The sequence below is a fragment of the Scophthalmus maximus genome, chromosome 17 (genome assembly GCF_022379125.1).
Source record: "Scophthalmus maximus strain ysfricsl-2021 chromosome 17, ASM2237912v1, whole genome shotgun sequence".
NCBI classification, from domain to species: domain Eukaryota; kingdom Metazoa; phylum Chordata; class Actinopteri; order Pleuronectiformes; family Scophthalmidae; genus Scophthalmus; species Scophthalmus maximus.
The window spans coordinates 7,508,681-7,520,859 of record NC_061531.1 but is presented as its reverse complement, the minus strand read 5'-3'; the positions used below and the strand labels follow the sequence as shown (position 1 = coordinate 7,520,859).

The following is a 12,179-nucleotide window of genomic DNA, read 5'->3' as shown; positions in this document are numbered from 1 at the left end:
TGCTACACATGGGACATGGGAATATGCTTTGAGACCATTTATAACATTCCTTGTGCCATTTTGTTGATCTGGCAATCAAAGAAATTCATGTGTAAGTGAAATAATTTTCTAACTCCTTGGGCATATTAAGGAAACAACATCCCATAGTTTGAACTTGACTGTACTAGTGTTTGTCTCTCTCTGTGTGTGTGTGTGTGTGTGTGTGTGTGTGTGTGTGTGTGTGTGTGTGTGTGTGTGTGTGTGTTTGTGTGTATGTATGTGTGTGGGTGCCTTATGCTACACTCTGAAATAACAAAGGTTATTGTCAGAGTCATAAACATGTACAGTATAATCTCTAGTTTCTTTTCCTCTACACTACAAGTTACATGAGTTTGCGTACAATTTGAATTTTTTAATGTTTCAGAGATTTAAATTCAGAAGTGAAATTTCTGACAGTATCACAATCAGACAGTATGCAGGTTAAAAATGTTGACTCGGGCTGAACTGACATAATAATCCAGTTTATACCAATTTAACAAATCAGCATTTCTCTTCAAATTACATAACTTTTTTAATGTTAAGTGGCTCATAAGGGAACCAAATTCACTGATGTAGTCCCTTCTAAGTCTTTCAGCTCTCGAACATCAATATTTTAACTTCAACACAATTTCAATTTCAAAAAAGGGTTATTTAAAAGAGAAATATATACAACATATATATATATATATATATATATATATTATGTTTAGTAAAAATGTATCAGCACCATATCCCTGTAGTTTTAATTGTAAAGGTCAATAATAGGTAGTACACTCTTCCAATTTCTTACTAAGAGTAATGGCTGACTGTGCCACTGTCACATGTCTGCTTGTCAAATATTAGCTCTTCTCCATCTGTCACACCCATTCATCCTGAACTGTGAGTCCGTCCTCCCTGGTGGCTGTAGGTGCTGCGGCGGTGGTGTTGTTGCTGCTGAGCGCCTGCTCCAGCAGGGCCCGCTGGGCTGCGGCGGGCAGATAGAGGAAGGTGTAGAGCAGTGCCAGCAGCAGCAGAGCCAGCAGAAGAGGGAGGCCCCAGTCCGAAGTCATGATGGGCTCTTCACAGCGAGCCTGCAGAAAAGACTTATTCTGCATGGTGCAAGGAAACTGTTGCGAGAGTGCAAGAGTCTTGAAGAGTAATACAATACAGAAATGTAAGCAAAGACAAAGTCGGCAAATTAAACTTTGTTGTTGTTGGAAGAATTGATATTGCTTATATAGTCCGTATCATTCGTATTTTGTAAATTATTTCACGTTAGACGTACTTCACTCTGCTGTGAAACACGGCAGCCAGATGAAAAAAAACATGCCACGGCAGTCTGGTTGTCTGGTCCAGTCTTACACCAAAATAGCCACAGAGGACAAAGCACAAATGATGGGGTCAGTCAAATCCAATCCAGTGTGATAAAACGTCCATGTAAGTTTTCATTCACAGAGCCCAAGATCTCTTCCTCTGGTTTCTTCGCGTGCAAATAATCTAACGTTTGGTAATAGTTGCAGTAAATGGTTAAGATTTAAAGCAAAAAGAACAAAAGAATACAAAGTTTTGTATTAATGAGCAATAAGAGACCCTCGTAATTCAAAGAGATCATCATGGCTATCTGTTATATCTGTCAGCCGCATCTCTCTCCTCTTCATCATCTGTCATCTGACTAAAATGTTTGTGATGAAACACTGAAACTACTTAGTGCTGTGTGTGTGTGTGTGTGTGTGTGTGAGAGAGAGAGAGAGAGAGAGAGAGAGAGAGAGAGAGAGAGAGAGAGAGAGAGAGAGAGAGATCCTTTGCTGTCATGGCTTATTGCCCAGGTAAACATGCCAATCTGCCATTGGGCTCTTTCAGATTAGTTGCTGTGAAAGGTTATGCAACAATAACCTGAAACACAACTTCAGAAACACAATGCCATGTTTGGATTGCACTTTGTAGTCACATCTGTGTCATTGAGGGGAAGCAGATTGGGTTATGAAAGGTCAATTATGTAATAATTCTTGATCTGCTTAGCTGTAAACGCATTTAAACCTGACTGTGGTCAGGGATTATTCTTTATTAAACCTGTGCGTTTCAGCCATAGGTTTCAGCACAGTGTGCTCCAAACAATCATCAGTTTGCTAATAATCTAGCGTGATATGGACCTTTAGGGAGTGGGAGGGAGTGATGGTTTGAGAGGATTCCTCTGAACCTGTCGATGCTGATAAATTTTTCATCGGCAGTGGTGTCATGAGATTAAAGAGAAAAGATGCTTGTGACAACCCTGTTTCTAAAAACCCGATCTACTTCAGGAACTCAAAATCGGCAGATCTGGACAACAACCCATCACCATTATTTATATTATTTATTGAGATGTGCGAGAATTGAGAATGGCCATTTTTTTCAAACATATCAGAGCACCATTTGTAACTCCAAATAGCCATAAGCAATAAACAGATACAGTATCTTTAAACCCAGGTCATATTAAATTTTGTTTTTTATGTTTGTTCTATTTACGGTGTGCAGGACAACTTTGCTGATAGCTGTAGAAATGAGCACCGACACCATCCTGCTGACGCCAACACCTCAGCGGCTGTGAGAGGCGATACAGTGGCTCAGCAGTTAATGCCGCAGCCCCAGAGACAGACCAGGGCCGACCGGCTTTTTCTTTTCTGTGTGGAGTCTGTTCTGTATGTTCCTGCTGTATTTGATATCTTACCAGTCTGGCAGGTGAAAAAACACAGAATGTTAATAAACATTAGATCCTGGAGCGTGCTGGAGGATTCAAATAATGGATGGTGTTACTGGCAAATATTTGAAAATGAAAAGGGTAAACACAACCCCTGCAGCAAACAGACCTTTAAAAAAGGTTAAAACATACTGGTACTAATGCAACTTTGTCTCTCAACAATGTAATTGTATTTATCCATATGATAAATGGTTAGTAAGGATTTTCATGATGTACATGTTCTCGGTTTAACCCATATACGGGCCATGTTTTAACATAGGAAAGTTATCCATATAACTTCTTCACAAAAAGCTGTGCTGTTACACACACACACGGTAGGTGGCGCTGCTCACCTTCCACATTGTTCCGTTGTGTGCCATAATGAACAAAGAAGAAGAGGAGCGGCCGTGCAGCTCCCCACGGCACTTGTGTGTTTGTTTATATTTGTGTTTTAATGTGAACGCACGTCTTCTTTCGGTATTTCAAAAAATATGTATACCTCACATTATTCGTGGCTATTCATTTGTGGTATTCATCCAGATACTGGCGACCCGACAAATAGCAGTTTTTCTTACGTTGTTAGCATACAGACGCTAGCAAACAACGGTGCTAACGCGCTAACCAGGAAGTTAAACCCCCAAATTACCTCAGACACGAGAGCAGCTACTATCTGTTGTTAATGCGTTTTAACGTTGTGGAGAAAACGTCTATTGAAATTGATGTTGCTGAGGCGGGTTAATCATCTTCGTCAGTGATAGATTGTGCTTTCAATCATTGTTTCTTACTTTGAACCACAGCCATAGATTTATTCATATTTACATTACTGAAATACTAAAAGGGGGTACTTGATCTTCATTGGAGTATTACCATTGTTTGCTTGTTCTGCTTTTACTCAACTACTTTTACTCGCTATTGTACTTATGACACCATTAACTGTCTTTGAAACTCAACTTTGCATGCAGAGATTTCACTTGTAAGTAGGTCATGAAATATGACACAGAAGTTTATAAAGTAGTTCAAATCGTCTCCATGTCAACCAGTTACAACATTTTCTTCCTGTCAAAGTAATGATGAAACAATAACAAACTGCACAAAGATTTATAGTATGTAATGCGTCATGCAGTGTGATAAATACTTTTGAAACTTAAATTCAAATTTGCATCAACTACTGGTGGTACTAAATGCTAGTGCAGGATTCAGATCTTCTCCCCCCACTGCCTGATTTAGTTAGGATTCGAGTTTTTACTAAAGAAAGTTAGTAGTTAGGCTGCCAGAATAACAGATAAATACACAAATGTATAGTTATCATCCACATTCTCTCCACGCCGGCTACAGGAGTTGTGTCAGTCCATTGCTGCACACGATGACCACAGAGCCTGCTAGCCTGGAGAGCCTGCATGTGCTGTACCAGAGCGATGACTACATTGTGGTGGACAAGCACTGGGACATCCGCATTGACAGCAAGATGTGGTACGAGAAACAAACTGTGCAGGCTCAACTTCGGCACCGCTTCCCTCAGCTGGCAGACCCAAGCACCTACTATGGATTCAGGTCAGAATTACAATACTACAGCACTAAACTACTACAGAAATCACAGTGATATCTCATCTTTCTTTCTGTTCCCTCCAGGTTCTGTCATCAGTTGGATTTCTCTACCAGTGGGGCTCTTTGTGTCGCCCTTAATAAGGCTGCTGCGGGCCGGGCCTACCGCTGCTTCAAAGACCGCACTGTTACAAAAGCCTATCTCGCCCTGGTATGCACCGAAAACACAGTGACTCACACACAGCTGATTTATAATCATGCATCTGTTTGGTTGTAAATGCAGGATAATGAATATTATTCTCACTTGTGTAAAAGAATAGATCTGTAAATAAAGTCCACATTACTGCTGTTTAGATTCGTGACTGGGTGGAAGAGCAGACGCAAACTCTGGACTTCCGCATCGGCAAGAACTCCTCAGAGGGAAAAACACACATGATGTGTATTGAGGGAACAGAAGGTACATACATCTTTGTGTGTATGTTTGTGTGTGTGTGTGTTTGTGTGGACTTGAGCAAATTAGGCTAGATCTAACATAAGACAGACGATAAATTGTCCTAGAAATGTTTGCAACTAACAATATTTTTTGTCATTTTAAGACCATTTGTTGCTACTGAATCATGTTAGCTTACTGTATAGGCTTATTGGTTGTTGCACATGCGAGTCACTGCTGTTCTACATGATTTGTGTTGCTGCTGAGAGAGATGTTATCTAAATGCAAGTCTTCAAGCAGATGGTCACACCACAGTTAGTGAGCTGTGCATCCGACACAAAGCAGATGTGAGGATAGAAGCGCAACTGGCTGGAAACACACATGTAAACAGTGGCAGTTATTGAGGTCAATAAAAATTATCGAGTTCATGTATTGGACGACAAGTCCATAATGTAATTTTCAGGACAGGCCTATTACCAATAGCACATTGGATAAATAGAGTTGAAATGAGCCGTGGATAATTCAGGCTTGAAATGACTGACTGGACTGCCTGCACTGCCTACCTATTCATTTTACGCAACCAGACTGACTCAAACACAACTAATTTACATTCATGTTTGTTGGCCAAATGGAAATATTACTACACACTATTTTTTTCCCTTTTCTCCCTCAACCTCTGCCCATTTTTTTTCTCAGGCTGTGGAAACCCCAAGCCTTGCCAAACTGAGCTGACAGTGTTGGAGTATGGGTTGTATGATGGAGATCCTGTGACCAAAGTCCTCCTGCAGCCGCTCACTGGTAACAGCTCTCATTTGTTTCCTTTGGTGTGAGAAAAATGAAGGAGTAATCATCTTTCAAATGTAAGGCGACTGCATTGCCTGTTTTTCTTTTAGAAAAAACTTATACAAGAGCAAGTTTACATTTTAGGGACAGTCTTCAGGTTATAACAGTTTGATAATTTCAAACAAATCGAATGTGTAAATTGAATATATTACATTTAAATATTTACTGTGGTTAGATTATTTTCATCTTGCCTGGACACTTGATTAGGGTCATTAGTGTTGGGTACAGCTCACCTCTGTTAAACCTGGTATATTAGACCGAAATAGAAGTAGAGTAAAATGGATCTGAAAGATGACTAATCCATCACTTGTTAATTTAACATACTCTAGTCTCATTTCAGTGAATGATTGGTAAATAACCAAACCACATTTTTCTCTTTATACTAGTTGATACATATAAGAGATAGAGGTGCATAGTAAAAGATTATTTTAACTTGAGATACCATCTGTATTTGATGAAAATGCTCTTGTGCAGCTGTGAAAACTCCCTGTCTGACTCCGAACCACGAATTTTTCCCTCAGGCCGAACCCACCAGTTACGGGTGCACTGCAGCGCAATAGGCCACCCCATTGTCGGTGACTTCACCTACACCTTGGGGGCAGATGACGCCCCGTACCGGATGATGCTGCACGCCCACCTGCTCCACATTCCCCTGGAACCTCAGCCCCTGCTCGTCTCTGCTGGAGACCCCTTCCTTCCCGTGGTTGATCCCAAGTGGCTCCCGCAGCGCACATTACGCACACTGACGACCACCATGGAGGCCCTGCTGGAGGGCAGTGTGGAGCACGACAGGAAGATTAAAGAGGAGGAGAGAAAGAGAGCGAGGAGAGAGGAGGAGAGGAGGAAACGAAGCAAGGAACAGAGGACTGAGCAGGAGAGTGAGGAGCAGAGGAGGCAGTGTCAAGAGTGGCTGAGTGAATGGGCCGGTGACTAATGGAAGCTTTTTGTATTATTATTTATTTTAATTTATTTGAGCTATTTACTTATGAAGGCCACGTTGAGCACACGCTTCATCTCAGTGGACCAGTATCTTGATTCCTTCACAAAGCAGTTATTAACGTTTGGTAAGAAAAAAAACTTGTGCGAGCATGTACACTGCTGCTCTCGTAACCAGCTGCTCCTTTTCAGTGTATCAGTGAGCAACTCCTCTGCAGTAGTTGACAAGTGCCTTGCTCAAGTTTATGTTAAGGAGAAGAGTTGATGTCATTTATTTTTAACTGGTGTAAAAGTTTTTAATTAGTCAGATATCTGTACTGCAATAAGTCAGATGAATCTAAATAAACATATTCCTAACAATCTTTGTAGCCATGCAGATCATTTAAGATAAGTATGTCAAAGTTATAATACATTTGCCTCTTATTGAAACATCAGCAGTTAATCTGTTTTTGTCCTGAAACATGATTGTGTGCTTGAAGCCTACTTTTTTCGCATTTTGACTTAAAGTGTCTCTTAAGTATATTCAACCACCTTTCTTGGTCTGTTATACAGCTTTGAAACACACTGTTGAACACTTTTTTTTTGTGGCAATATAATCACAGCTAACAGTTTATTTAAAAGAGACCAATTAGGGGAAGAATGCGGGTTTGTTTCCCGGTAATTAAATGTACCTTGGAGCACAGAATAGTCAATTATACCAAAATTGAATGTGACCCGCTGTGGTTTGTTGTGACAGTTGTGACATCGAGCAAACAAACAACTTTTTTTTTGCAACTGCCCAAGGGTGGAGCAAGGAACATGAGGCCACATGCAAAACTGCTTCCTACTGTATGCCAAGTATCCCAAAGCTGTTCCTAAGAAGTTTTAATCCTGTATTACCGGTTGATGTCCTCGTGTTCTGTTACCACACCTTGAGTCAGAAACTATGATGCACTTTCAAATTTGTTCCAGCCATCAACAGCACCGCATAACTCATGATAACCGCATAACTCAAATGAATGCAAAATTTTAACAACATCTATTTATCTTGTGCGTGCATAATACATTGTTCATAAGAATTTGTATGATTTAAGCTTGTAGATTTTATTTTGACATCTGCCACGGTCAGAAGAAACGGAAGTACGAGTCTGCTGTACAACCAATCACGTTGCGATCTGTTATCGCTGTGGCTCCACAACACGGAAACAAGCAGCTCTGTTGCCCGAAGGGGAGGCTGGCTGACGAGGGTCTCTGCTGCCTGTCAGACGCCGACACGGGACGAGGAGATAGCAGTGTTTCCCGAAACAGGAGTTGAAGATAAAAAAAATTAAAAAAAAAAAACAATCCTGGTCAAAATGAGCTCCGAGGTTTTCTCGTATGAGAGTCTGGTCCACGCAGTGTCCGGAGCGGTGGTGAGTACAGCCGCATCTAAACGACTGCGTGTGTTTGCGCTACAGAGACTCGAATCCCTCGAAGTTATAGGATTATTGTATGATGTTTGGTGAGTTTTTGACTGCTGACCCTGTTGCAGGGCAGTGTGACTGCAATGACGATCTTCTTCCCTCTTGACACTGCCAGACTGCGCCTGCAGGGTAAGCCACAGCATGAAATTAGGGCTGATTTGCAATGATTATAGCAACCAGTGTAACGTATTTTGCTCAACTCCCCTCTACTCGTCCTCTGTTTGTGTCCAGTGGATGAAAATAGGAAGGCCAAATCAACTCCAGCCATTCTGGCGGAAATTATCAAAGAGGAAGGCCTGTGAGTGGAAACTAAACTTCTGGCTGTTCTCACCTTTGTCAGTTAATGTGCAAAAATACAGCTTTAAAAAAACTAAACATATTGTCCATACTCTACATAAATTTAGATTTTTATCAACTGAATAATTTTGCAATTAAAATGGGTCTTCTCTGGTTTTTTAAAGATGTGTGTCTGTGTTTCCTGTCCACCGTCCTCTCTGCCTGTAGTCTAGCCCCGTACAGAGGTTGGTTCCCCGTCATCTGCAGCCTGTGCTGCTCCAACTTTGTCTACTTCTACTGCTTCCACAGCCTGAAGGCGAACTGGCTGAAGGGAAAGCAGTCGGCTCCCAGCACTGACTTGATCGTGGGCATCACTGCAGGTGAGAATTAATTAGGTGAATTAGAAGACACTCCTGCTAATTGTGTCACCCACATTGCCATTTGAGTTTCTAAATTATTTTAGAGAGACAATATTACAAGATGTGCAGAATGTTTAAACTAACCACATTTTTGCTTTGGTGCTGTCTCTTTAGGTATTGTAAATGTACTAATTACCACGCCTTTGTGGGTGGTCAACACCAGACTGAAGCTTCAGGGGTCCAAGTTCCGTAATGCTGACATACAGATGACCAACTACTCGGGGATTCTGGGTAAATTTTGGCATTTGCGTTCTTAGAATTTATTCTGCATTTGAATGAAGACTTTACAGGACTTTTGAGATGACTTGAGTCATTACTTCTTCTTTCTCTCTCTTTTTTTCAGTATTTCCTAATGCACGCTTTTGTTCTTGCAGATGCATTTGTGCAGATTGTCCGTGATGAGAGCGTGGGAGCTCTGTGGAACGGCACCTTCCCATCACTGCTGCTGGTGCTGAACCCTGCTATCCAGTTCATGATTTATGAGGGCCTGAAGAGGCAGCTGAGGAGAGGAGTTCCCAGGGAGGTGGGTGAGAGATGGATAGAAATGAGGAAGGGAGGGGTCTACAGACATTTGAAGGAAAGGGAAGTGCGTTGGCGAGGCATGGCGACCAAGAAAGTCCAGATGCAGGGAGAAGGAAGATACATGCACGAAGAACTAAGTAGGAAATATTTGAGTGGAAAATTACAGTTAGATACTTTTTATATTGGTCACACTTTTGGTGGTGATACCACAAATATTGTTATCAAATTGTTGAAAGCAAATATTTATTTTACAGATACAAATTAAACTTTACTTTTAAAAACAGATAAAGAAATGAATACAACACGACAGTACAGTTTGAACAGTAAATTTCACTGGAAATGCAAACAAAAGAATTTTAATGATATTAATGAGTCCTAAAAATGTTGGATACAGTATAGCCAGAAATCCAGATTTATTACGAAACTCTTCACTGCGTGCTTGTGAAAGCATGTAGGAGGAGATGAGTCAGATCACTTCACACCCTCCTCTATTTCTAGAGCCATTGGAATCCTCAAAAACTTTTAAAATGTATTTATAGTAATAATGATTAATAACGATACAGTTGATATTTAAAAGATGGGCCCTATCATGGTTGTAACAAAAATGCCCCTGTGGAAAAGTAAAGGAGAGAGGTTACTTCAGGTCATCCCATTATGTGGATGAGTAAACACTTGATATGCATAGACGTGGTAATTCTGTTCACATGACATTCTGTTTGGCTTAATAATAGGTGAGAGGGAATATAGAAGCAGAGGTATCTAGACAGTTTGACTGAGCATTTGAGTCTGCGCAATTTCACACCATGTGCATTTATTTTGTCTTGTGGAGCATATGTGGATAAATATATTAGCTGGGGACAATCAGCTGGTCAGAGTAAAGAAGGGGAGACTCATATTTTTCCCGGTCTGAACAAGTCTGAGGATCTTAATCCATTAAACCCTCTACTCCTCAAAAACTCAGGACAACTCTGTTCCTTTGTTAATGTACATTTGTACAAAAGCTGTAAGTTTGTGACACAGACATGTAATGAGTTTTCTTCTATTTCCCTCCCAAGCTGTCATCTGTTGAAGTCTTTATCATCGGCGCTGTGGCCAAAGCTGTGGCCACTGCTGTTACATACCCACTGCAGACTATACAGTCCATTCTCAGGGTAGGTTTTATTTATGTTATACATCTGTGTACAAACCATAGAGTGCGTATAATGGTGGACTACATGACAGCTCCCTAAAAATGAAGCCCAATCATTGATCGTCCCCTGATGGCTGGCTGGCTGGCTGGCTGGCTGGCTGGCGGCAATATAGGTTATAAACCCTGCCTCCTCCATGTTAGTTGATGGGACGTGGACCAAACTAAAAGGTCAAAGTACATGTTCATTCATTCATCGTCTACCGCTTTATCCATTTAAGGGTCGCGGGGGGTCGCTGGAGCCAATCCCAGCTAACATTGGGCGAGAGGCGAGGTACACCCTGGACAGGACGCCAGACTATCACAGGGCCATCAAAGTACATGTTGAATAAATTTTATTTTAGGTAGTTTTTATCACAATGTAGGTTCACCTATTCTTTTTAACAGTAAGTTTGGGATTAATTAGTTATTTGTTATTTGATGCTATGAAAACGGTCTTACATGCCATAATGGACAGCTGAGACTGACTCATGATTGGTCGAGCAGGTGAATCGGCAACACCTTGGTATCTCGACTCAACACCAAGATTACCATTGTGCAGGCTCCAAATTGTGTCAAAACACAAGATGGCAACACCTGTATCTAGGATATATTGGCTCCATTTATTTTATTTTTTTTACAACTGGTGGAAGTGGAGATGCCTTGTCCCTATTTATATATAGTCTGTGTACATACATACACAAACATTATATAAATATATATGCCATAATCACAAAACTGTTCAAATAAGGGTTTTTCCTTTTTTTATTATCACAGTTTGGACAATACAACAAGTCAACAAACCAGTCCAAATTCCTGTCCAGTCTAAGGACTGTTAAGTGTCTACTGGTCAATAGAGTCAGGTGGGTACACACACACATACACACACACACACACACACACACACACACACACACACACTCAACATAATTAAGGCTCATTTAAAGTCTCCATTTAAGTTTCCCTACTTTACCTGTATATAATCCATAACACCATCTTGAGCATACATGTGACTTGGACCACTATTAGTTGAATTTGTTATAAAAATTTAAATTAATAGCAGCTCAAATCTCTTTTTTCACATATCCAGATGATAGCTGTTTTTCTTTTAGGTAATCTAGGTGACAATTTAACTCTTCGTCATCTTTACCTGATTTTGCTGAACTGATTTGAACTGATCTCCACGTCTGGCCTACAACTCGTTCTTACAGTCTTTTGACCACGTCTGTGACCCTGATTTTCTGCTGCAGGAAGCATGGCATGGTGGGTCTGTTTAAAGGCCTGGAGGCCAAGCTGCTGCAGACAGTGCTGACTGCTGCCCTCATGTTTCTTCTCTATGAGAAGATCGCCAGCTGTACCTTCAGCATCATGGGACTGAGCAACAACTACAAGAAACGCTAGTGAGACACTTCTCTGCCATGGACCCTCGGCTACACTAAGGCACTGACAATGAATCACTACTTATGGACCACATCATGATGAGGTCGTGGAAATCTGCCATTTGACACTAGAAACACAAAGGTCATTATCATAGTTATTATCACATGTTATTATCATAATCAGATGTGCTGTTCTCTGTGTTGGTGGGGCATCACACAGAGCAGGTTATATGTTTGTACAGGAAGAGGCAGTGCTGAACATTTGTCATTTATGAGCCAATTTACTGATACTGAATATAACATGGGGCTGAAACTCTACTACATTTTACAGTTTGCATCCAGGGGTTTTGCTAACAAAATCACCTGCTGAGTTTTGTTTTGAGTGTTTGAAGGCAGTCTGTGGTTCACTCATTGAAATACAGCATCAGTCTCCTCCCTCGTTGTTATAATCTGGAGTCTGTGTGTTTGTGTATTGTATGATAGTATATTATTTTTTTAGGGGTATCATGAATCCA

At 40.9% G+C, this 12,179-nt stretch overlaps 2 protein-coding genes across 3 annotated transcripts; both read left to right on the top strand.

Annotated features, from left to right (window-relative positions):
* Nucleotides 1-3,054: 3,054 nt before the first annotated feature.
* Nucleotides 3,055-6,821, top strand: rpusd1 (RNA pseudouridine synthase domain containing 1). Its single transcript, XM_035616248.2, has 6 exons — nucleotides 3,055-3,138; nucleotides 4,046-4,261; nucleotides 4,340-4,463; nucleotides 4,607-4,709; nucleotides 5,379-5,480; nucleotides 6,047-6,821. The coding sequence occupies exons 1-6, from the start codon at nucleotides 3,092-3,094 to the stop codon at nucleotides 6,457-6,459; spliced, it is 1,005 nt and encodes a 334-aa protein (XP_035472141.1). The 5' UTR covers nucleotides 3,055-3,091; the 3' UTR covers nucleotides 6,460-6,821.
* An 800-nt stretch (nucleotides 6,822-7,621) lies between these two features.
* slc25a17 (solute carrier family 25 member 17) lies at nucleotides 7,622-12,113 on the top strand. Of its 2 annotated transcripts, XM_035614483.2 has the most exons (10): nucleotides 7,622-7,852; nucleotides 7,972-8,032; nucleotides 8,135-8,201; nucleotides 8,408-8,559; nucleotides 8,713-8,829; nucleotides 8,973-9,121; nucleotides 10,176-10,271; nucleotides 10,528-10,623; nucleotides 11,063-11,148; nucleotides 11,536-12,113. In XM_035614483.2, the coding sequence occupies exons 1-10, from the start codon at nucleotides 7,796-7,798 to the stop codon at nucleotides 11,684-11,686; spliced, it is 1,032 nt and encodes a 343-aa protein (XP_035470376.2). In that variant the 5' UTR covers nucleotides 7,622-7,795; the 3' UTR covers nucleotides 11,687-12,113. The 2 variants fall into 2 exon arrangements, with proteins under 2 accessions (XP_035470376.2, XP_035470377.2); XM_035614484.2 differs by lacking the exon at nucleotides 10,528-10,623 and having other exon boundaries at nucleotides 7,623-7,852.
* The last annotated feature ends 66 nt before the right edge of the window (nucleotides 12,114-12,179 follow it).